At 41.6% G+C, this 26,321-nt stretch overlaps 1 protein-coding gene across 1 annotated transcript in view; it reads left to right on the top strand.

The window, feature by feature from the left end:
• zfhx4 (zinc finger homeobox 4) overlaps positions 1–26,321 on the top strand; it is a 71,475-nt gene that overhangs the window by 19,197 nt on the left and 25,957 nt on the right. Inside the window, exons 3-4 of the mRNA XM_079806619.1 lie at positions 453–955; positions 14,954–15,185. Coding sequence (XP_079662745.1) covers positions 453–955; positions 14,954–15,185 — 735 coding nt within the window. The remainder of the gene's footprint in view (positions 1–452; positions 956–14,953; positions 15,186–26,321) is intronic.

Raw genomic sequence — 26,321 nt, 5'->3', positions numbered from 1 at the left:
CGTTTTTATATCGATCAGTTTCATGTCTTTAAAGAGTGAGAGAGAGAAAAAACATGCCTGAGTACAAACTCAGGAATGCCTGGTAGGAGTAATTAATGCTATCTGATGAGGGAGTTTAGAACTTGAAAGGGATGATTGTAATTGATCCTGATTCAATCCTATTATAGCTTTTTATAGTTAAGGCTTTATAGAAGCCATACTCCTTACTGGGGCTTTATTTTATCAAATCCTTTTGTATGGGTGTCCTACACCAGTCTCTCAGCTCTTTTTTAAATTTCATTTAATAAAAAAAAAAAAAAACCTTTTCTCTTTTTCTCCTCCCTGTGACTGTGCCCCACCTCTTCCCTTCTCCCTCTTCCTCCCTCTCTCCCTCCCTCCCCCCTTCTCTCTCTCTCTCTCTCTCTCTCTTGCTCTCTCTCTCTCTCTCTCTCTCTCTCTCTCTCTCCCCGCAGTAAATAATGAGCTGCCTGCGGAGCTGCGTCTTGTGAGTGGTCAGCTAATGGGTGATGACCTGTCCGTCCTCTCTGCTGGGGAGCTGTCACCTTGCATCAACGACCCGCTGCTGAAACTCTTCCAGTGTGCGGTGTGCAACAAATTCAGCTCTGACAGCCTGGAGGCCCTCAGCGGGCACGTGGCGGCAGAGAGATCGCTTCCGGAAGAGGAGTGGAGAGCCGTGATGGGAGACGTCTACCAGTGCAAGCTGTGCAACTACAACACGCAGCTCAAGGCCAATTTCCAGCTCCACTGCAAGACCGACAAGCACATGCAGAAGTATCAGCTGGTGGCCCACATCAAGGAAGGTGGCAAAGCCAACCAGTGGCGTCTCAAGTGCATTGCCATCGGCAACCCCGTGCACCTGAAGTGCAATGCCTGTGACTACTACAGCAACAGTGTGGAGAAGCTGAGACTGCATGCAACCAACCAGAGGCACGAAGCGGCGCTGAAGGTCTACAAGGTCAGTTATGTTTACTTTGTGTTGAACTGTGTCATGACCCACTGTCCTAGTTCTTGTATGTTCTCTGTTTCACATAGGTTAATATTTACTTTGTTTTATTTAACTTGTATTGCATTATATGTATTTTGTCACTGCATTTGACGGTGGAGAGTTAATTCATTGGCCATGGTCAAAAGAACACAAAAGGTGAACATTTGTTTTCTAGCACCTTGGTTTTTTTTTTATGATGTCAAATGTCATTAGTCCAGTTGTAAATTTGATTTGGCCTTCCATGCTCGCCCTTTTCCCAGTTTCCTCTGCTCTCTTTCCTGTAAAGACAGGAATACGCCAGTCAGCCTGTTTACTTGATGCCTTTCAGAAATCAAACCTAATTGAATTTATGCCAGAAATATCAATATGTTTAACAGTTGGCCGCTGTTATAGCACTTCACAGAATTTTCACCTCTGTGGAAAGCTGCCCCATCAGCCGGCGAATAACAACAAACATCATGTGAACAGCTGACGAATTTTGAACGTGTGACAGTGCGCGTTGTTCCACATGCATGCATAAGAAAGGGAAAATGTCATGATTATTTTTAGATCACCTTGCTTTAAACCAGCTTTTAAACATGTGCAAATCCCCATTTAATGTACCTTCTCTTTTTGATTTGCGGGTCATATATTACTGCTTTGCTCCAGGCCTAAGACAGATAACTGATCCACAGCGGTGGGGGTTGAACAGAGGCCACTGCAGCCTCATCCCGTTCTTAAGTGCATTTGGGTGTTGACTTACTGGACTTGTGTGATTGCCTGAAACAATAATACTAACATCCTGAAATCATAGACCAGCATCACATCCCAGACACATTAGTGGACTCCTCTGGATAAACTGTATTAACTTAATGAGGATCTATTGACCAGCATTAGTCACTTTTGACTTGTGTGCTCGTAAGCCGGCCTGGGCTGTATATTTAGAAAAGTGAATTTAGCAGCTGACAATGGCTAGACTACATAAGAAACTGGCAGCCTTGTGATGATAGCAATAATGCGAACAATTCATTACTTTGACCCAATTACGCATATGGTCATTCAAAATGTGCTTTTTAAGAGGAAAGTACAACTACTGTCATTTTCACACTGTGAACCTCCTGAAAAAAGATTTAGGTCAGAACCAAATGCACCAAAAAGGCCTTCCAAGAATAACAAATTGTCCTGTTTTCAATTTTTTTTTTTTTTTTTTTTTTTTTACAGAAATGAGACTTTGAGCTGCTTCGTGTTATTAATGTATTCAGACAGTGTTAGAAATACAGAGCAAGTAACTAAACAACAAAGGGCAAATCCTCCAATGGGTGAAGTCAGCATGAGGCAAATAAAGGGCTGAAAGAATCGCATGTGGTATTTGGAGGCCTGGCATTAAAGACACAGTCCATGGGAATGTTTTGAAATCCTTAGCAGTTTAGAAAGGGGTGGGGGGTCAGGGGGCTTGGCTAATTCTCTAAGCAAATAAAAAGGCTCCATGGCAACAGAGAGCATTTCGGATCACATCGAAAGACAAATAGATTGGAGATTAGAAGAAGAGAAAGGCATAGCTTAGCTATGATCTTAGTAAGTCTCGCACTAGATTTGTTTATTCACGTGCACGTGTAGTTGGGTCACTGCCTGATTATTGACATTATTGTTTGTGTTCATTCTGAAATGTCTAATTAGAGTTTACCTGATTTTTTAGGAACTAACACTTACACTTTCTTTTCAATGTAAGAACAGACTGAAACGGCACATGGCTATGTAGAGTATTTAGGATTAAAATGGTCCTGAATTTTTTAGTTTAATCCTAAACCAGCACAACAGTTGTGTTTTTCCTTTTGAAGATGGGAAATTATGTAGTAACAGGGAGACATATAATCTAATGGAATCTGTAGTTGGTATAGTTTTTTATGTTAAAGTTAAAGTACTTGCCGAGGTTAAAAAAAAACATTAGCATTCAAATGGACGCCTGCCCATTTGAGTTTTATTGGCTCACATTTTAAGAAGTGTTAGAACAGGTGATGGGGGCTGAATTTTGATGGAGAGAGAAGGGTGTCCATTTGACACAGAGGGGGTGAGGGGGTTCGCTCTGGCTCTCTCATCTCCTCGCGCCCCCACCTTTACCCAGAGAGAGGGAAATCTGTTCTACAGATGCGGCTTCTAATGCTTTTGGCAGAAACCGGACCGTTTCGCTCATGTATATTTGGTAGTAAATGTTGAGAAAAAAGAAAAAGAGGTTTCTTTATTTGACTAGAAAAACACCTCGTCTTTTATGTTCAAAGGTGAAAGGGTAGCGCACTAAAGAACAAAGTATTGATGACCTTTCCATATGAGCCTCGGAACACAAAGTATCATTATGGGCCAAAATTATTGAGGATACAAACAGAAAGCATATTCATTATTTTTATTGCAGCTTTGTACCTACAATTCAGTTCAGTTCAGATTTTCCAGACATAAAAAAACCTAAATTACATTAGCAGTGCAATGTTTCTCTTTTGTGAAAGACTAAGGCTTCTCATTGGTGGTTTTTAAAGCTCCCAAGCCCACACCTAAAACAGCCTTGGATTTTTTTCACTATTATGAAGTAATTCGGCTATTAAAATAAATACAATACACATTCTTGACCTCTTAGTGTTTGGCTTTAGACTACAGTAATGATATATTATCGTCATACAATTATCGTTAATAAGCACTCAAATAAACTCAGATGTAGTCAAGTGTAAATCTGTCAAGGCCATTCAAAGGCGGTGTAACGCTTGATTAAGAAACGTTGAGAAATGTGTGTTGCTCCAAAGAGCCGATTTGCGCTGGGCACTTGGGTCATTTGAAGCCAAGAATGTTCATGGTCAGTGTGTTGGAAGCGGGGGGGAAAGGCAGATATGACCCACACCTGTTCACCAGGTGGTCCTCACTGTGCTCTTCTCTTCTATATCCCACTCCGCCTATCATTTTTCCTCCCTTTCTGTCTATTCCCTTCTCTCTCTGTACCTCCTCTCTCTGGAGGCTTGTGTGCAGCACATAAGGATGTCCAGCGTGTATCCCCCAGTTGCGCGTCAGGAGCTATGAACTGCTTAATTACAGCAGCCACCCCCCTCCCAGAGCATCCGTCATCAGTCAAGCAGAATTTTCTGTCTGTCTGGAGTGCAAGGCTCCATTTCCATATTTGTATTTTCTTCCTCTTTTTTCCCCTTCCTTGTCTCCTTTCTCCCTGTTATGAGCCACAGGGGCCGTAGCACACATAATGCGCCTCTCTCTGGTGGAGGCAGGCAGGGAGATGGAGCCGCAGCGACTAGCTTTCCGTGGCCTTGTCCCCAGGGAGAGGCAGATAGCCCATCTCATTATCCATGATACGGATGGCAACACCATTGGTCGGGGCAGGGAAATGAGAGGGGAAATTAAAAGAGGGGAGCAGAGAAAAGAGGGAGGAGGAGAGAATGCGAGAGTGAGGAGACTGGAATTTCAGATTTATCAAAAGACTTTTCCCAACCCCTTTTTATGTTTTTCTCCTTTTATTCTCATCCAGAAGGTCAGTATTTCCTCCTCATTTCCCCCTTTTTCCTCTCTCACTATTTTGCTCTATTTTTCTATACCAAGATGGCTGCCGGTTGATGGGCACATTATATTACAGCACATTCATTACTGAAGGTCAGCCTCACTCCTTCTCATTTGAAAATCAAATGCCCCATATATATGCAGCTCAAATTATTGTCTGTCATTTCCCCCGATCTGATGGTAAAATGGACAGGAGATTGAGTTGAGGGAATTTGCATAAAAAGCCATTGTGCTGCAGAAGAACGAAGAGGATCTGTTTTGCATGAGCCTTCATATAGCATCATCATCATTGTTGTTGTCCCTTAGCACACATTGTATTTTATTTTGGGGCTTTTTCCCACAGTTTCTTATTATATACAGGCCGGATTCAAACCAGCGTCTCCAACGTGAGCATCAAAAAAATGAATTCTGACAGTTATTCATTTTCTTGTCATTTCAAACCTGTATGAAAAAAAAGAAAACTGCAGAAGAATTCACTTTTTTGTCCATATAAGTCAATAGCATTGGCAAAATGCCATCGGACACCAATTACTTTTATCTTATTCAAAACAACAGTTAAAAAATTCTTCAAAATATCTTTTGTGTTGCGCCAACAGGTTTGAAACGACATGAGGGAAATTGTCACTTTTTGGGTGAACCATTGCATTTAACCACCCTGAAGTGCACCCAAATATGTCGTTTTTGAAAGATTTGGTTTGTTTAACCATGTTTGTTGCATTTATTCTCATGCTATCTGCAAAATTAGGCACAATAGAAAGCATCCATGATGAGATGAGAGAGAATGGCCAAAAAAGAAAAGCGGATGTGGCCCTGTCTCAACTGTTTGTCAATAAGAGCTGCTCCCCCACAGTACCAGAGGACTTTTTGAACAGGTCCAAACGGCCTTATAAAAGCCCGGGCTTTACTTCCCGAATGCAAACAAAACCACAGGCTCACAAACGCGTCCGTTTATCCACTTACTCTCTGCAGGCATAAAAGTATGTCAGCACTCTCTCAGCCTCCCGCTCTGACCCAACAGCGAGGCCAGATTATTCAGACGCTCTCGTCTTTCACCTGCACGCGGATTACAATGGGAATCTTTCAGGGGAGGGCGCGAGGGGGAGGGGGTATAATTAAAGCATACAGACAGACGAGTGTGGGTGCAAACACAAAGCCCAGGCTTCAGCTAGGCCCTGCTGTCATTAATCCTCATAGATATTAATAGGTATTTCTCCCATCATGCCCTCCCCGCTCATAAGCAGATGGTCATCTCCACACCGGCCCCACAGGACTAACGTTTGCTGACGGACATCTTAAAGCATTGTGATAAAGTGTGTGGTGCCCCAGACACCCCTCTCTTTCCTGTTTTGCTGTTTTTCTTTTTTCTTTCTATCTATCTTGTGAGATGGGTGGGGGGCCGCCATATGAGGATGCTCTGATATTAATAACCAGATGTGATCTTCCTGTTGGCCGTGGGTCAGAGAGGCCGGCCAGGTCAGCCCATTTGTCTCTGTGCAGGCACTGTGAAGGCTATTGAGGCTGACAGGTATGGGAACCATAGCAGAGGAAATAAGACTTACCGAGCCCTGAAGGGGAGCGTGGCACTCCCAGGAACAAAGAGTGGCAGGAGTTTGTCATTTTTACCCCTTTCCTTTCTTTTCTCTTTTTTTTTTCTTCCTCGTTTTTTCACTCCCCCCACCCCTCCATTTCTCATGGGATTTGGGCCCAGCTTAACAAAGGATGACTCACAGTTCTCTGATAAGGCCAGCCGTGGAAGGACTTGAATTGCAATAATATGATATTCTTGGTGAAATAGCTGGCTGAAGGTAATTAGCTTTGTTTTAACTCTCCAGACACAGACAGAGAGCAAACATATGACTTTGTCTGGAAAGCATTATTGGACAATAAATGTATGCCTGAACGTCACACGTTCCCCTGAGGTCTCCCCTGTTACTCAGCTGAGATTTTTCTTTCAAAGCTAACCTTTATTCTCCCAGTTATTTTAAGTAGCTACACGCAGGCTGCATGTTTAAAAAAAGAAGAATCATCCCGAAGATTATTAGGTCGGTCAACAATTAACGGCAAAGAGAGAGAGAGTTTGCAGAAAAGATTGGAATTAAGATCAATATTGACGTGTGTCGTTTAATAAGAGCCACGGCCCAGAACGGATGCCCTAGTGAAGACAGAGCAGCAGTCATGGGTGGCAGTTTTTGCTCACATTAACAGACCTGAATGCAAGAAAGCATTCCTCAAGTAATTGATTTTAAACATTAGGTGCTCACTGAATAGATAAGTAGAGTGTGATATTCGATTACAGAGCAAAGAACTCATTTAACCTCCTGTTCTTTCCTGGCCAGGATTTCCAACACAATACGATTTACCTCCCCTTAGGTTCAGCAGGATTAGACTGCTACTAGTAATCCTTAATGCTTTGAAATAGATCTGATAGAAGTCCCACTCACTTGTTTGGGATTACACCCATGATTTTTTCCACATTTAGTTAAATTAACCCGTTGAATTATCATTTTTATAATTGTCCAAAGCATTTCCGTGAGATCCAGATGGCCTTTTTGTTTAATGCAGTGTCCTATAATTACAATTTTTCCAGCATCCGAATGCTCACCTTAGTTTCCTCTTAATATCATGCTTTACTGAGTACCACCAACCCTAATTGTTCACCCAAAGGTGCAGTGTGTTTGAAAAGAAGGCTGTCTGGTTTGTGTGATTCTCCGGAGAACAAAGGCAAACATTTCAGTAATCTTCAAAGTGGCCAGTGGTATGTCGAGTGGACCGTGGAATGCAAGCTATGGCTAGGGCTTTTCAGCGAAAAAACAATGGCTTTCCTTTTATGGGTTGTAACTGCATAAACTGTGGTTGAGACATTAGCTGTATTAGTTGTATCGACTTACAATACCACCGTTTGAATTGATGTGTTTATATGCATTAGGAGCACTAGAACATTTATATTTGTCTGTATGTATTTAACATTCTTAATATATCCCCGCCGGCTCTTGATGTGTGGGTTAGTGGGTGGGTAAGGTGTTATTTACTTAGACTCTTTTGATACAGCACAGGTTAAAAGCGATTGCCCCTACAGGCTCGACTCCTGAAGATCTTCGTAGGCAATATGCAAAGCGTTCGGCTAAGAAGTGCTCCCATTGAGGAGTGAGAGCAGCAAAGCAAGAGGCAGGGCTCTTTAAACAAGCTCCTCTCCATGATCCCTGCGCTCTCTTCCTCCCTCCCTCTTTCCCTCCCTCCTATAATAGGATGCAAATCAGGGACCCTCCTCTATGTTGTTGTGGAAGGGGAGAAGGCAGATGGAACATGAAAGGGTTTAATGTTTAAAAGTATGAATAGGGAAAGCACGCAGCGGTGATTCAGGGCTCATTCCGCTCTTATCAGATACACAAGGTGGGAGATTGTCTCATCGTTGCATGGGCTCGTTTTAAAGGAAAGATTTCAGGCCGTAGAGTAGACCATGCATCATAATTAGTCAGAATGCCACAGTCTCGTACTGTACTGGCTGAGGGTCACAAGCATGGATCATCCTTTCCTGTGCTTCCCACCTGAGACTATGAGCTCATAACTCTTTGTTTGCATTAAAAACATATGCTGAGATGTGGGGGGATGGTATGATAGAAGATCTGCAAAATGTATTTATTTATTACATTTTTTACTAATTTCGTTGCGCATTATTCATATTTTTCCTTGAAAACGGTTTAATAGAATATTCAATGTAGCAATGTAGCATGTAACATTTTAACATTTAATAATAGTATGTTCAGTGTTTGGAGGCAAAGCTTACTATCACTATTAGCTGAGCCACTGGCACAGCTTAACGTAAACTTTTCTTTATTTTCAAATAATTATCATGGTTTTATATATTTGACAGTTCACAAGCATTCACTTTTTATATAAATAAATGTATAAACATGCAAAACCATATAAATGGTTTGATGAAAGATTATCCATTAATTATTAAATGTGTATTCTATAATAATAATAATAATAATAATAATTCTTATTATTAATTCCACTAAAAGCTTGAGTTATTTGTTGTGTTGCATTTAGTTATTAATTTCCAGACTCTGGTGAGACGTGTCTCAAACATCTATCTTCGCACTATGCTCAATTGCAGAAAACCATTTTTTTTTTGTGATAGCGTGGCATGAAGATGATGGTGGAGCCTCTGGTCTTTTTCACCTTCTGATGGAGACAGGCTAAGCTTTTAAGGGTAATGGTAAGGTCAGTGGATTTAATGGGAGAGAAGTGTCCAGGCGACAGATTTTAAATCACCATAATATAAATACACCTCCATTTTCGTCGGGAGTTTGCTTTCTTTTAAGGCAATTTGAGGAGTAGACGAACACTCGTGTCTGTTTTAGCAGTGGGAAGGATTAGAGGAGTGAAGATAAAGGACTAGTTCTTAATCTTCCATATCAACTACAGAGGTGAGAGGTCATATGCAAATGGAATTTTCCAATGCTGCTGCTTCATGTTTAAGTCCGGTGATTCTATTATATAGACGAGAGGTTCATTTATATGGTTACCAATCAGCAACAACAGGATGTCATCAATAAAATCTCTGGCTTTATTTCTAAACCTACCTAGACAGCATTTTTGGGCATTATAAATGTTTAATCCTGTCTACATAGGCAACAAACTGTTAAACACATTCAAAATGTTGGTTCTAACATTTAAACATGTCTATTGTGCTCCAAACAAGTTCACAGTCACAGTTCACAAGGTTTTAAAACATTTTAAATGTTCAAATTGAAAGTTTGAACGTCCCTATGATTCCAAAACTTTCGTCTAGGCACCTCTGTTTTCCTATTTTCTATGTGATATTTAAATAAGCAAAGAACTTTATGAAAGTAGGCTACTTTAAAACATGATCATAATGAATTATTAAGGATTGACACATTGTTCTTCTGCATTAGGACCTCTGGTTGACCTTCAACAGAGTCCTGTGGACCAGTGGGAAGAGCATGTGATTTTGGAATACCATTGCATGAACCCTGTAGTTTTCGTTCATTTCCTTCTGTCATAGGAACATTATTGCAGGCCTAATGATATATGCCAGATCAACAACATTAGCACCACATGGAAATATTTTTCTCCACGTGTCTCTCTTCATCTGTTTACCGTTCAGCGAGAAACGTATGAAGCCATAGAATGATTGGTTCCCAGCGCCCTGTGCACTGTTTGCTTTAATAGTGATTCGACAGGAATTGGCGCTTACAGCGATCAATGAATTATTACGTTGCGGATCAATCCACATATTAAAATGCTGGTAAAACACAAGCACTCAGACTTCGACATGATTAATGCGGATGTAAATGTACATGAGAGGAAAAACAATATTTCCAAAGAAACACACAGAAGTTCTTTTAAGACTTTCCGCAAACCGGCTGTCAATTCGTAGATTTATGTGTTTTTGGTGGATTTCTGTTTGGACCACGCTTGGCTGGCCCAACATTTACATGAACTGTTCCAAAGTCAGAGTGCAGACTGCATCAACATATTGAAGGCCTCATTGCAAACTGCAATATTCACAGTACATTGTAGCTCCACAGAACCAGTGTCCTTGGGAAAATGGGGCGTATGTCGCCCCAGACCGGTCCTGCCGGTCTGAGCGCGATTACAGTAAATGAGAGGCTGTGGATGGACGCTGCAGCAGTTGTGGGTTTTAGTCGTTTTGGAGGGACCCCGGGGTGTGTCCCGCTCTCTTTACTGCGTCTCCACAAGCCACCTCAGACGAGAGTGTGCTGCTGAAAGACACATTGTGCTAATTCACTTATTTAACTTGGCATCCATTTGCAAGGATGATTATTATTATTATATGACCTAAGCAGCAAACCATACAGCCATGCACTGGCAGAATGTCCTAAGCCATAATTACATATGATGAACCAGACGGATTCAGAGGAAAAAAATAAATAGGGGAGGTAATTTGGGGCTCTTTGATGCATTCCTTGGGATTTGTTGAGGTAGGGGAGAGAGAAAGTTAAAATGAGATGGTTTTTTGCTCTTGTTTTGTGCCTGTAGCGGAAAAGTCGGTGGCCTTGTGCGCAATCTCTGAATGGAATGTAGGGGGCATACCTCTCGCACAAGAATTTCTCTCAGGTTGCCAACTCCTGCGGTACCCATGATATAACATTACATTTATGTCTCCAGGCTCAATAGTGGTTACTGGTAACATGTGTTTGGACGGTGTCAGCATTGATGGAATCGTATACCTGGCCGGCCTCCAAGTAAGGCTGGAATGTGTTTAAAATGCTTTGAGGAACAAAACAAGCTTTTGTTTATTTTCTTTTTTTCCCGTTCTTGGGGTCCCCAGAGTTAGACCGGAAACCAGTGCCTCTTCGAAAGCATACAAACAAGTATTAAAGAAACAGAAAAAAAAAATTGCAGATAGGATTTATTAAAAATTTCTTTTTGTTGGATTTTTCTCCACTAATGACCTGAATGCCCTAATTTGTTTTCGTTTAGAAACAACGTATTTTTTAACCCTTCATCTTTTTTTTTTTGTCTGAAGGAGTCTTGTCATCCTAGCAGAACGGAGCGAATAAACATCCAGTCTCAAACAGCCCTTATCCTTATTCTGAATGCCACTAATGAGTCTGTTTTGTCACTGCAGGCAGTACAAATGAAACCAGTCTCCTACTGCCAACAGCAGACGGGCAGAGGGGAAGGCAACGAGAGGTGTTTTGTAATCATTGAAGTCAGTATAAATAAATAAGTCTCGTCAGGTTAGGGAAAAAACACGCTCCCTGGGAATTGGGGCCTAGGTTGACAGGTGATGGGGAGTCCCTGGTGCTTTGATTTGCATTGTTTTGGCAGCACAGTACGATGGCGTCTTTGCTTTAGAGTCGCCCAACTCATGCCTGATTAGGTCCTGAGAGCCCAGAGAGAACGAGAGGTGGGTGTTCCTCCCGTGCCCACAATCCCGTTCGACTGGATGTGCTCTTTGGCATGCCAAGGGGCACCCAGGGAGGACAAGTTAGCTAAAATGATTGGACCCCGTGGGGTTTTAGACTCTTGGTTGTTTGCCAAATGCTAATCTAGAACAATTACCCATCAAAGGCAAGAGCGCTCCGCTATATTGTCATAGATAGCCTCTTTGCCACCCACAACAACAGCACTTGGAGCAGTTTCAGAGATTTTCTTAGCGCTTGACAGAATCACTGCGCGATTTATCCTCCAGCTTTCTGCAAAACCAAGTCGAGGTGAGAGAAACTGGAGTCTTATTCTTCTTATTTATTTATTTTAGTAATAAATAGGCCTTCTTTTCTTTGCTAGCAGCATCCTGACTTTTAGGTGGGCAGAATCTGCTACGGGATGCCACAAACATTTTGAACTTTGCAGGTAGTATATAACTGCTTTGTGAGTCTGGCAGTACTAAAAATGGTAAGCTTAAACCTCATAAATCAGAAACCCCAGGCTCGAGTCTCTGAACAGCTTGCACCAGTGCCACAGGGGTCTATAAAAGAAGGAAGAAAAATACTCGATTTCAATATAGGTCTTGAGCAAACAACGCAGGAATGCTGATAGTGAATAAATTAATATTTTCTAGAGTTACGCACTCTTTCGGCCTTTAAACGTTAGACACGTCTTCTTGCATTGTTTTTTATTAGGACCATAAAAATGGATACACTGCTGCGATTATGATTCAGAATAATTTAAGATGTGTGGTCAGACTTGTTCACAAACAACACAAATCTATTTCATATTAGTATGAAAATAGTAATGGAGGCTTCTAAAAGGGGCTACAACTCAGGATAAGATGTGCATAAATGCAATATGAGGATATGAATGCGACAATAGCTAGCCAATAGCCCTTGAGCAAATGCTTGTTTATTAGCGATAGTTATTCATCCTAATGAGGTTTAGTCATCATGCAGAGAAAACAAATTATATTGCTGTTTTTCCCAGAAACCATCTTGAGTCTAAATGGAATGACGTGATTTTTTTTCACTAACTCTACGACTACCTAAGATGAATTTATGATGCAAAGGTTCCATAGACATCTGGTTCTGAATTAGCAATGAGATTGATCTCATTTTGCTTTTTGGGAGAGTCAAGAAAGATTAAGAACATTCTCCTCTTAATTTACAGACAGAAGAGGCCTGAACCATTACGTGTAGCGGTTATCCTAGAGTGGTAGGACCCTTCGAGGGGTTTATGTGCCAAATCAGCCGGGTTCGAGTCTGTTTACAGGGAGGCAGTTCATACAAGTAGCCCCGCATGTCTTCGAAGGGCTTCCCTTTGGAAAGAAACAAAGATAGCTGTAATTAATGACCCTGAATCTGTGCCAAAAAGGCTTTCCTCTGACAACTTCAACTTAATTAAAGCTTAAGACGTTTCAATGGCCACAGAGAGCCCCTTACGGAGCGCGGCCCTGCAGACTCGTGAGAAAATTCTGCCGAGTTTATGAAAGAAAAGATGTGTGTTACCACTGGTGCCATGACTCTAATCCCTGACAGTCCAAGAATCTGTTTTGTCAAAAGGGTTTTCTTTTAGCGGGCTCACACCTGCAGGCACACCGGTACTTCCATCAGGCTCGCAGAGGACCGGTTTTGTGTTTTAGCGGAAGATCAGATAATGGAGGCCTCACTCGGCCTTTTGTTTTTACACATTGTTCATTAGTCTGTGAGTACTGTAGGCACACTTGATACGCTTGGCTTGCCTGGGGAATGGGGAGGGAGGTGGGACTGTTTGTTGGATTGGGGGCTTTGTATGTGTTTTAGGTGGAGGGGAGGCCTACTATGGCCTTGCGTGGTGCACTACTGCACAATTTTAATGCAAAACTTTAGCCCAAATTAAAGTGCATAATTGTCAGGCAGGACTGAATGCGGGAGCCCTGCTGTTTGAAACACATTAGAGTTGAATAGAACAATATGCAAAGCTGGACAGTTCGGATTTCGCCTACAAAGCACTGTTTTAAATACTTTCTCTCTCCTTCTGTGTCTAGCCTCCGCTTGGAGTCTCTTGTCAGAATTAACAAGCTTAGGAAGCCCCACCAGCTCAGTGCGTGTGTGCGTGCTTGTCCCTAAAAAGACCAATCCAGTTTGGGTTTTGTTAGAGGCAGAGGGGGAAGGAGGCTGTTCACCTTATTCGCACCAGTTGACCCACTGGAAGCCAGAACGGCAAGAGAAATAAAGTGTTTAGGTGCAGTTTAATAGCTGCAAATGGTGCTGGAATTAGCATGAGAAAGTAGCCAGGATTTCCTCTTAAGCTTTAGGAAAAGTTTAATATTCTTTTGTGTATGTGCACATTAGAGATGAGTGATATAGATTTAAAAAAACAAAAACAAAATTATATTATTACTCTAAATTGATCATCTTTATTTAAAAAAACAAAAAGATAATTTGGACTAATTCATGAATGAATTGAACTTGACTCAAACTAATTTTTTTAATTTTAAAAAGTTTTAAAAATGTTTGAATCAGCCTTCAAAACATGAGCAGCATGGTGGCAGTAAAACCACTGTGAGATTCACACGCACACATACAGTGGGGTCTGAGTAGCAGGGGTTTTTGTGTCAGCGAAGAAGAGAGAGAGAGAGAGAGAGAGAGAGAGAGAGAGAGAGAGAGAGAGAGAGAGAGAGAGAGAGAGAGAGAGAGAGAGAGAGAGAGAGAGGCCATGCAGGGGTTTAGCTTCCACTCTCCTTTGCTAATGCACCACAGGCCTTCATACGCCTCTCTATACACATACAAAGCAGCATGTGAATATTTAGACTACATAAAACCTGAATGCGTGTGCGTGTGAGTATATGTTTAAACTGTTTCACCACCCTCCATACGCCGTTATGAGCGGGATGGCAGCCGAGGTGCCCCTCTCCTACCGAATGAAGCTACAGACCTGTGGTAGTTTTATAGCAAGGGCCTGGTAGATTTGTTTTCTTATCTTTATCGCTGCACAGATAGTAAATTACTCCCACCAGATCCCATCTTCTATCATCCCCTTATCCCTTTCTAAAGTTGCACAGTCCAGACTTAAGTTAAGCTGGACTTTTTGTCGCGGTAAATTACTCGTATGTCCCAGATTACGTGATGCCAGGCGGAGACACGTTGGCTCGTCTCCCCCTCTGCACCTCGCTCGCTCTCCCTCGTCTGTCTTTCCTCATCGGGCAGCCCCTCTAAAGCACTCGGCTTTGACAATCTCTCTTTGTTATCAGTATTTATGTTTGGGACAAAGCTGGAAGGAATGCATTTCATGTCGGGAGATTATTACGGTGGAAAGGAAGTATCTGTTTCATGTAGGTGCTGTCTCAGCCCGTGAAACAAACGATGGCTGTAATTTCATGTGAAGCGTATAGCCCCTAATGACTTTTTCCCCTTTTCTCTCTCTCTCTCTCTCTCTCTCTCTCTCTCTCTCTCTCTCTCTCTCTCTCTCTCTCTCTCTCTCTCTCTCTCTCTCTCTCTCTTTCCATCTGTGCTCGCACCTCCTCCCCTCCTGCAGCACTTGCAAAAACAAGAGAGTGCGTGTAACTCGGAGTCCTGCTACTACTACTGCGCGTTGTGCGACTACTCCAGCCGAGCCAAACTGAACCTGCTGCAGCACCTCCGCTCGGTCAAGCACCAGCAGAGCGAAGGTCTCCGCAAGCTGCAGCTGCACCAGCAGGGCCTTCCTCCAGACGAAGACAACCTCGCCGATATTTACTTCGTCAAGGACTGCCCTCCAAACGAATTGGGTGAGTGCACCATTTAGCCCACTCCCATACCGTATACCTCCTCCTTCAAACCCAAACCCGGAGCACCTCTTCTCCCGATGTAAAACACGCCAGCTGCCTAATCTCCCTAAAATGAACATGTTGTTCCCATTACGGACCGTCTTTTTATATCAGTACCACACTCGGCCCTGTACGCAGTGACATCTTTTGCAGGCATGCAGAAGGTTATGAAACTCTACCTTGGGAGGATCTCACAGTGAAATTTTTCCCCCTGGAGTGAGCTTTAATTTCCTTTCTCATGACCAAAGCAATTTGGCTTTCATTTAAAAGTTTTGGAGCTGCCAGAAGCTAATAAGTGTAACAGGACTGTAAAACATTCAGAGACGCACACCAAAAAAAAAAAAGAAGAAGGAAAAAAAGATTAATAGTTTTATTTGAGAGGGACCTGTAATTTAAAACATAAGAGCGAGTCAGGGTCCATTATATAATAATGCCCACATTAATGCTGCACGACCAAATGAACGCTTAACTTGTTTTTGCATTGCCTGACCTGGCCGAGGGAAACGACTAACACGTTTTCAATGGCATTCCAAAGCTGAATTAATCTCTGTTCCCCAAAGTGTCCTGTTTATATATGAACTCCAGAACCAGATGGGATTAAACGGAGAACCATATGTGAAACTCCAGCTCCAAAACTACCCATATTGGAAATAAACGAGTGTGTTTTACATTTGGCATTAATTATATCTGGATCAAAGGTGCTTCGGAGTCTGGGTGCACCAAAGGACCAGTTAGATAAATCATTATTTTGCTTTCAGAAAGACAGCCTACCTCTGTTGCACACACACACACACACACACACACACACACACACACACACACACACACACACACACACACACACACACACACACACACACACACACAGCCTCCCTTCTCTAACCTTATGTCTTTGCATGTAAATATATATTGTTGTTAGCATTATATGTGTATCCCACAAACTACATTATTGTCTTCTTTCATGAGTCGCTAGTAAACACCATATCATGTGTATTCCTTTACAGCATATTCAAATTCAAAGATTATTCCCAAGTGTCACCTTTTCTCTTCTAGTGTTTCCAGCTATAGCTCATGGCTTTTATATTTACCCCATTCCTTCAGAATGGTGCTAATGTGTATAAACTAACAGACTCATTCAGAATTTATACTTGGCGTGTAACGACCATACTTTTTTCACTTGTTCGAACGTCAGACCGAGCAGACGAGGTGGGCGGACTGCAGACAGAGTACATTACAGAAAAGATAAACTAGTTGTCGTTGTTTTTTTGTGCTCTAGGCGGACTCTAGAGCAGCTAATGTTTTGATTTATACACAACTACGCTTGGTTCGGTTGAAGAGTAACTAGCTTTAATAGGTAAGCGCCTCGAGTGCAGCGAGTAGGGAGGGTTAGAGGGTGGCGTTGAACTTTTTTTTACAGCTCCAGATCTTGGTAGGAAAGAGATTATTCAGGTAGTTTAACCCCGTAATCCTAATGTTTGAAGTGCTTTCAAACAGGCCCAACATTGGCAAGTTTAAGGAAATGGATCACTGGCACCAGATAAATCGCAACTTATTTTTGTTAATTGTTCCAACTGGCAAATATAAGCGGTAAATAAATAAATAAAAAGTTATCCAAATGCCAGCGCAGGAGGGAGGGGAGGGGAGGGGAGGGGAGGTTGAATTGGCAGGTTTCGGGGGGAGTCTGCCCTCCCGATGACACAGTGCCCACTGCGTTCTCAGGACCGGGCTGGGTGCCTGTGTGTATGTGATGGTAATAATTTGTGTCTCTGCTCCAGAGAAAAGGTCCTGGAGTAAGCAACATTTCAGCCCTCGCTGAATTACAGCTCTATGTTAAAGGGGGCCGGTAGGTTTTCGTGGGTATAACTCCTTAGTTTAGCATTTTCTGGTCATTAGTCAGTTTCATGAAGAGAGGGAGAGAAGAAAAAAAAGATTTATTTAACTGCTGACCTGTATCTTTCTTTTAAAAGCAGCTCTGTGGAAACGCGCCAAATAATTATAAAACCATTTGGGAATAAAGGTTAGAATGCCATTGACTTCATGTACATGTGAATGGATTTCGTTAAACAATTTTGATGCCATTTTTAAGACGTAATTAAGGGGAGATTTTGTGGCGCTTACAGTGGTTAAATAAAGGAGAAATGCATTAGTGCCAAAAGCCACACTCAGCAAACTGCAGCCATGCTGTAGCACGAGGGCCATATATCCGACTGCTTATTGTTTAATTAGACTACAAAAGCCTGACGAAAAGGGTTTGCGCTGCAAAATTCACCAGGGTTGTTTTTGTTGATAAACACAAAGCTTTAAAACATGGCCCTGCCCACAGTTTAGACTTGGGTTGTGTACATCAGGAAGACAAGATTCCGGTCTTAGCAACACGATCGCCGTGGTGCGTGAAAATTAATCCGACCTCTATGGGCCCAAACGAGACCAAGTATGGCAGAGCTCTCGCAGCGCACTAACAGTAATATACCCTCCTAAAGAGACTATATGAGCCCATCCTCCCTGAGAATCAGACTGCCAAGTCTCCCAGGGCGACTGTAATTCCCTGCGCTCGGGACCCAGAAGGCTCATCATTTACACAAGGTAAACATCGTGAAGCTGAGAATTTGGAAAGGCAGTGGGGTTGTGTGGTTAAGCATGTTTTTGAAGTGGCGCCCCTCATTTGTAAATCACAGTGATCCGAGCCGCTGCGTGTATGTGGTCCCTGCAAACTCGTATTTTACGCAGATGCGCGATACATGAAAATGTGTGTGTTTATTAACTTCTAAATTAGATATATGTTGATTATTTTCATTCCGGAATAACTACAGCTGGTGCTTTTCTTATGAAGCCAAATTGATAGCTTAGCATTAATATTTTATCTATTGTATGACTCTATTGTGTTATATTGTGTCATATTTCTATATAAATATTTAACACACTGATATTTGTGATAAAAAGGTTAAATAACAGTGACGGTGCATTTGTATGCATTCGCTTAGTATTTTAGTCCTCTTTAATAAAAGACAAAAGAAGAAAGCACTGTAATTGTGTGCGTGTGGAGTGGGACCCATTTCCCTGGCTTGTAGCTTGGCCTGTAAAATGCCTGATGGGCTTGTTGATGCATAAAGGGCTTTTTTGCATCCTTGGGTTGCTTCTCCATTTTGTCGTGGCTCTCAGAGAGGAGATGGGATCTTATGGAGGTAATTATTTCTGAGAGTCTCCCCCGCCACACTTACCCCCCTCCCTCCATGTGTATTAAAACTAGGCAAGAAAAGGAGACCTTTGTCTGGCAGGGGCTTAAACAAAAGGTCTAGCTGACTTTAGAGATGAACACGTCTTTAAATGCTGCGGCCGGATGGGAGCTGAGAGAGCCCCGCATGTCCCGCTCTTTTGTTTCTTCTGAGTGATAATGCTTCAGGAGGTTTGCAACCAGGGCCAAATTACCACCAATGCAGTGAGAACCATTTTCATGGCAGCTGTAGGCCATCAACATACACTAATGGACATGTTCTCTTTTTTTCTGTTATAGATTGGCATAAAAAAAAAAGAAGAAAGAAAGGCGCGTTTTGTTTTAGCCTGACGCAAGTGTGTATATGAAGAGGACTGCATGCTTTGTTCGGTTACACTCCGAATGCGATCCTCAAAGCTGCTCTTTGTTTTCCCTGTGGTCGCATTCTCATCCGCCTGCATTTCAGAGCCATGACAAGATATTTTAACGGTTTAGGTTATTTTTTTTTTTTTTCTACTTGGAGGGCACACAAGCAATTATAACAGTTACTTTTTGAGATCGCCTCCCTAGACAGTGTTTCCAGGGTTTGTGGCCATAATTTGTAGCCATTACATAAACTGAAATGGGAAAGCAGTGAAGTGAAAGATATGACATACAGCCAAATCGGTCTCATCATTCTGTTAGCCATGGGTGATGTACTAATGCAAGGCCATCCATTTTCCCTTTGATTCCTTACACAAAGCAGGAGGCGCAGAGGCGGCCACATTCCACTGTGATTAGACGGAGACAGGCCAGGCTGCAGGAACACAAGCTTGCAGTGTTTTTTCACTCTCCTGCTTTCGTACCTGCATGAGGAAAGTTGTATAAAAAAAATCTCCAAAACGACAGTAAATCAACAGGATTATCAGTCACGTTTGTAAAAATTGCCAAGTTTTAGGTGTAAAAATCATGTATACAATAAGCAGTGCCATTACAATGATCGCAAAGGAACCGAAGCTCACTTTTTCACAGAAAATAGGCCATTCCTCGTGAAACACGATCTTCACCATGAGAGGCTTTTTGTTGATGGAAATTGTCTCAGGAGATCCATAGCCCGACCCCGAGTTTATATTGCTGTATCATTAAATGGAGACAATGCTCGATGCGTGAATATTTTTTCTCTCATGTCATAATAAGTCAGTTATGCGTATGTGTGTTATTATTTTTGCAAAGAGCAGTGATTTTACCAGAAAAGCTCAAAACCATTTTTCAGATGGCAGGCACTCAAGATTGAGTCATTTCTGAATAATTCCGCCCAATGCTATTATAATTATTCTGCGGTTTCTGCATGCAGAAAGTCCAAAATTATTTTTGAAAATAGTCAGTTAGTGCTTTCGAAAAGACATGTTTTAGGACCGGCGTCCCTGGTTGTTTTTCTTTCAACGAGATCCTCCTTCGGAGAGGAGTGATACAAAAGCTAAATTGTTACCTCATGTTTTCACAGGCTGTTGTGGCCACTGACAGTTAAAATTAACAGAAATTGCAATGATTATTCGCATTAACATACCTGACTTTAAACCATTATGCTTATTTAATGTCAGTGGGACGCTTTCCTTGCATACTAATGTGATTTTTTTTCTTTACACCATAAGGACTATTTTATTTATTTCGTTAGTGTCCGTGACAGGTAGTAAACATCCAGGAATGTGATACCCTTAGAAAAGTGTGACAGTTTCGATTTACATACGCTTGAAAAAGTAGGCCCTCTTTTGTTCATGCCGAACAATGCTAATAAACCTGCATAGTGAGCAGGCGACTAAAGGGGCCGTGTTTTGTAATTGTACAGTACACATGACTGCTAAAGGTGTAAGCTGACAGCCTACAGAGACTTGATCTGGTCTTAATTCGAACAGGGAGAGGAAAATTGCTCCGCGGCCTCCTCATTGTGTGGTGACTCCACTGACACTAACCATAGGAGATAGTACAATGCTCTCTGTCACAGGGCATTAAGGGAAACAAGGCATTGTCAAAGCTTGGAGGACGTCACAAAGACAGGCAGCATAGAGCTCTGATAAAGCAGCAATTAACTAATTGCCTCAAGCAGTACAACAGCAGACTAGTGTTATTATTAATGTGTGATAATACGGATGGATCTCTCACACACAGATACTTCCACTGAGTTGCACTTGTGATGAGACTGCAATAGTGTGACGTGTGTGGCTTCGTGTCCAACACCCTTGTCATTAGCTATCATCTACGGGAGAGCGCTGGGCCCTGAATCCCTTCACTTCTGATTAGACGCCAGTCCATTGATGACTGGGGCGTCCAGGTGTCAGGGTAAAGTTAGTGACCCCGTCCTCCCCAGTGCATCTTGCCTGCAAGTAATTAGTCCTGACTCCAACCATCACCCCTCCAACCATCAATCCCCCCCCCCCCCCTCTCCCTTCCCCCTCCCTCTCTCACTGTCTCTCTGACCTTGCATCCTTTCTCTCATTCATTCATCTGAGATAAGATCATGTGTGTGGTGTCTGTGTAAAAAATGACACACATATACATATATTGCTAAGGTCAGTAAGATGTTTTTTGAAAGAAGTCTTACCAAACAGTAATATTCTAAAACATTATTACAGTTTAAATATATTTTCAAATGTAATTTATTCCTGTGATGGCAAAGCTAAATTTTTCAACAGTCATTTCTCCAGTCTCCAGTCACATGACCTTTCAGAAATCATTCTAATATGCTGATGTGGTGCTCAGGAAACATTTCTTATTATGATCAATGCTGAAAACAGTCGTGCTCTCTGAAATATATATTTTTTTCCAGGATTCTTTGTGAAAAGGAAAGTTTACAAGAACGACATTTGAAATCTTTTGTAACATTGTAATGTCTTTACGGTCACTTTTAATCAAACTAATGCATCGTTGTTGTATAAAAGTAATTAATTTCTTTAAAAAAGACGTACTGACTGCCAACTTTTAATATCATAAACAATACAGCATTTATTTTTGGTTAATGTTATTTTCTACATATAAATATTTATTTTACATGTTCTAATATAAGTTCATTATATTAAATGTATTTAATTACAAAATGTAAATGAATGTATTATTAATGAACATGAATTAACTCTGAACATATTTATTTTTAAATTACCATTAACCTAGATTAATAAATGCCATAAATAATGTTGCTCATTTTTAGGTCATGGTACCTAATGCATTATCTAATGTGCATATATATATATAGTTGCTCTCACTTTTTATTAACATTCATTTTCAGTCTCTTGGGTTCTGCATACATGGTGCATGGGTCTGTTTATCATCATCTCTCTCTCCTCTACTCTGTCTCTTTCTCTGATAGAGACTGCTTTCCTTGTTTCCACCTTTCCTTTTCCCCATCCACCTCATCCATCACAACAAAGTATGGAATTGATAGCCAGTATTGATTATCCATAGCAGTGCCTAATCGTGGCTAACCGTAGGAAGCTTTGCAGATTTAGCCAGCGTCGGACCAGGGCCAGTGATAATGCAGCTGGGAATTTAGACTTAATGCTGTCATCACGTTCTCTTACAGCGACTGACCACCGCGTGTTAGACAGCGTCCCCTCTGGACCAAGGGAATGACTTAAGGACAACTTGAAATGCCATTCGCAATGCATTTAACTCCCGTAATGTGACACATTTCCTAAACATTCAGGTGGGAAATATTAGGACTTGTTTGATTGTTATATTAGTTAGACAATGATATTAGTGGTTATTGGTTAATACTTTTTGTCCTGCATGGCTTTGGTTACATTGGCAGAAAAAGACCAAAAAAAAATTTCTTCTTCAAAATAATACAATGAGCGACGTTTGTAGAGTACGTAAATAGGCTTAATTTTTTCTCATTGTCTTGAATGTTATTTCTTAAGATGGTCACAGTAACACAACAGGAATATTCACGTCTGTTTCAATCCAATTGCATAAAAGCAAACGCTCACATTAGCCTGCTTTTTTCCATATTTTTTTCCCCATGTCTGCTTCCTGCACTGATGAGTAACTCTGTTTAATAGGCTGCCATTATGCAGGCAGATTGGGAAGTTGACTGGGAAGTGCTCCTAGCTATTGCTGCATTTGAACCCTGTTAATATATGCAAATTAAAAGGAGTCGGGCCTCGGGATTGGTCCTGTTTTAAATAAAACGAGAATCTGATCAAGGCAATCTGTAGATGGGGTGTTATCAGAGCGAGCTGGAGCAGCGGTTGATGATTCCTCGCCTGTATCTCTCTCTTCTATCATACTGCACTGCATTAAAGAGACATGATTCATCAAGCACAGGCACTAGTATTTTATGAAATTTCGCTCTCTAGGGCAAAGGCTTTTTTCCTTAATCAGAAGACAGTGGGCTTGCTTAAGTAGAGTGCTCCACTCCGCGGTCATGCCGGATTTTCATTTAATTTGTTTGTGTGGAGGGGGGCATCCAGGGCAGGTGTGTGTATAAGCGTTTGTGTGTTCCCCATTATCTTTTACGGTGCATAAACTTAATGCACGCGCCTGTCAGCGAACGTATCAGTGGTGGAGTTTACTTTTATTCCTGATGGGAATTGAATGCGGCACGTTCTCTTTGGAGACTCAACAATAGATAGCATTAAGTACTGTCATTGGGGCGAAGGCCTGTTGATTGTTCATTGACTGTGTCTAGGTGTGCTGGAGTGCTTCTGTGGCATTTGCATAATACATGGACTCAAAACCCTGATGATTTCAAGCTCATTTATAGCTCTTCAGCCCTCACAATTACAACCAAGGATACCTAAAACAAGCATCCCCTCCAGGGCTCGACCACTTTCTTTGTGTGTAAGTGTAGGGGTTAAAACGGTAGGAAAAGGTGGGGATTCTTTCATTAGCTGCTGCTAAGGAATATCTTTTTCTGTGGATACCCTCTTACAAACCAATTAACTCAATCTGAATAATTCATCATTCAAGGGCGACCAAAAATGAACAAACTGATAATAAGATCCAGATCCCAGTATGTATGCGATGTAGGACAGTGCAGACACCTCCAAACCGTTGGTATGCATGAAGGATCCTTGCCACAGAAGGTCATTTTCATCTCTTTCTCTCTCTCATTGTCACATGCCACATACCGTTCACACTGATTCTCTCCGCTATAATACACCTCATGCCTCTGTCAGCTCACTTTCCCATGACCTGCTCTAGAGATCGGCACAATACAGTCACTTCATCAGGGCTTCCTCTCCACCGCCACTGCTTGCAGCTTCAGCTTGGCTCTCAGAATCTCACCATTCTTCCCAGAAAGTATTTGCTTATGACTTAATTAGTCATAATTTTGAATGAACAAGGAGTCAGGTGATCGGGTTGAGAAAGGAGATGGAGAGATGAGAAAATGAATGGATTGATGTGGCATGAGACTGTCTGACATTCCTGTGTGAAAGGATCATCTAACAGCTGAAGCTCGTAATCCAACCCTGTTGATAGAAAGACATCTTTCGGACCCCCTGGCCATGTTCGAGAAGCAAACTGCCCAAAGGCCCCATGAAATCGCTTAACGACTGCAGTTTTCATTCCTGTATTAAGGTATTTCCTGTTGAAATAGGATGTTTGTGCTGCACATATTGAATCATTTCTTTTATTTGTTTTTTTTTACAAATGATTTGCTAGTTGCTACTCAGTGAACAATCCTATCCCCCTTACTCAAAAAAGCCTCCCAGTGGCTGCAGCATTTTGTTTATGGGTACTCTATTTAGTGCCTGATTAAAAAAAATCTTTGTGTTTTCTTTTAGTCTTTGGTTATTAATATTAGCATAAAGCTATCTTAATAGACATAAAGGGCTAATTCCGGACCCAAAAATGATAATTCCGTGATCATTAACCCTCTTGTCATTCCAAACCTTTATGACTTTCTTTTTCCTCTGTGGAATGCAAAAGAAGAACATTCTGGTCCAAACAACATTGGACCCCATTGGCTTTCATTCTATGGAGAAAAAAACGAAAAATTCTGTAGTTCCGCAGAAGAAAAAAAGTAATGCAGATTAGGAATGGCATGAGGGTTGTTGTTGTTTTTTTGAGTGTACTATATTTTTAAATACACACAACTCAATATTTTTTTCCCATGAGCTCTCTGAAAGATTCTGACCATCTTTCTCATTTCCTCCATGTTTCTTTCTTCCTCCTCTCCTCTGGCCCCACCCTTCTGGTAAAGCCATTAAAGCGTTGTCTCAGGCTTGTCAGATCATGGCCAGGCAGAGGGGAAATATTCCATCTGAGCGGCACAATGTCTTCAAGTGCTGCAATTAAGAGTGTCAGCATGCGGCCACGGTCCTGTCTGACTGTGAGGGGACGGGGGGGGGTCGTCAGGTCCGTGTGACCGAACACACACATGGCTAGAAGCGAGCAACCCTACGCTCCCCAATACGACACCGCCACTCTGTTTGATAAAGGAAAACAGACGATTTGTGCAGAAACTCCGGCGAGTGCAGAGCCAATGAGACACTCTTGTGGGTCAAGTGCTGCATTTGCATTTTGATGGGATGTTATCGAGTAATTAATGCACTAGTCAGAATGTATTACCCCAGGAGTGAATTGAAAGGTTCATTACCAAATCGCCCTCACTCCAGGAATAGGTATTTCTCCAGGCGTTTGCCTCTGACATGTTGTTCTTCTCTCTCCCACTCTCTCTCTCTGTCTCATCGTGGCAGGCTGTAGAGGTGAACAGTGGCTCTTAATAAGGGCATTCACTTTGGAGAGCGCTCGTCATAGTAAATGTACACATCAGGGCCTTGCCTTCTTGTCACTTTAATTGCTTCTGGAGGTTCTTAACAGGCCAATCTTCATCAGCCCAGGCCATGTTATGAATAACTTGGGCATCGGAGGAATTCATGCTTAATAAAATGGACCCAATTTATAAAAATGGAGTGCATTGTTTACAAAGCACACACAAGAACTCTCCACTTTACGATTATCCATTATAGAAAGACGGAAATTGGCTGGGTATCGTCAACTGTCATGATGGGAGTATACCAATATATATTAGTGATGCATCAATATTGAAATTCTGGTCAATACAATAAGGCTGTAATTGTTTTAATGTCATGGTCGATAACTGATAAATCTCCAATATTAAAATGTTTTGAAAGTGAATTTAGGCTAACCCCACCCTAACACGTTATAATTTACAGTATGGAAACTTTTAACAAAATTAAGATTAAAATGAATGAAATCTAAAATATGGGAAATTAGCATGCACAATTAAATATCCAATATCTGCCAATACTGCTAAACATTTACTGATATATTGTGCATCCCTACCATAAACTATGATTATAATTTTAATGTATATTACATTGTATACTTGTGGTACAGCTGAAAGTACATTGCAACTGAATGTATTTTACAGCCGGGTGTATACTACCACCTAGTGTGTATTACAGCCGAATGTACAATATACCATTACTATATATTATAGTACACCTCTAATTTCTCTCTAGCCTCACTTATTTGCCCACCCCCCCACCCCCCGCCTCCTCTCTGCTGCCAAAACCAGCAGCGTACAGAGGGAAATTTGAGTGTGCTATGAGATTAAAGGCTGAAATCAGGGCCTTGTGAGCAATCATCAATTCCCAAGAACATTCTTTCATCTTCCATTCTTCCACCCTAATGCTAACGGTTTCATGTCACAACATTGTTGTTGCTTTTATCATCCTATAATAACTCTCCTGCAAAAAATGGGAGGGAGATTGGAAGAATAAGAGGCTAAGACAGGCCTGTTCTTTCTCTGCCATCACTGTAAATTTACACAAGGCCCTTTTGCTGTCACTGGAGCAGTTCCTTTTATATTAGCGGTCTTGTCTTTGGCCTGGGCTTAAACCCAGATATATTCCACCAAGACATTTATAGCCATTGTTCTGTTT

The sequence above is a fragment of the Gobio gobio genome (genome assembly GCF_949357685.1).
Source record: "Gobio gobio genome assembly, chromosome: 23".
NCBI classification, from domain to species: domain Eukaryota; kingdom Metazoa; phylum Chordata; class Actinopteri; order Cypriniformes; family Gobionidae; genus Gobio; species Gobio gobio.
The sequence above is the reverse complement of the archived record's forward strand: the minus strand, read 5'-3'. Positions and strand labels throughout refer to the sequence as shown.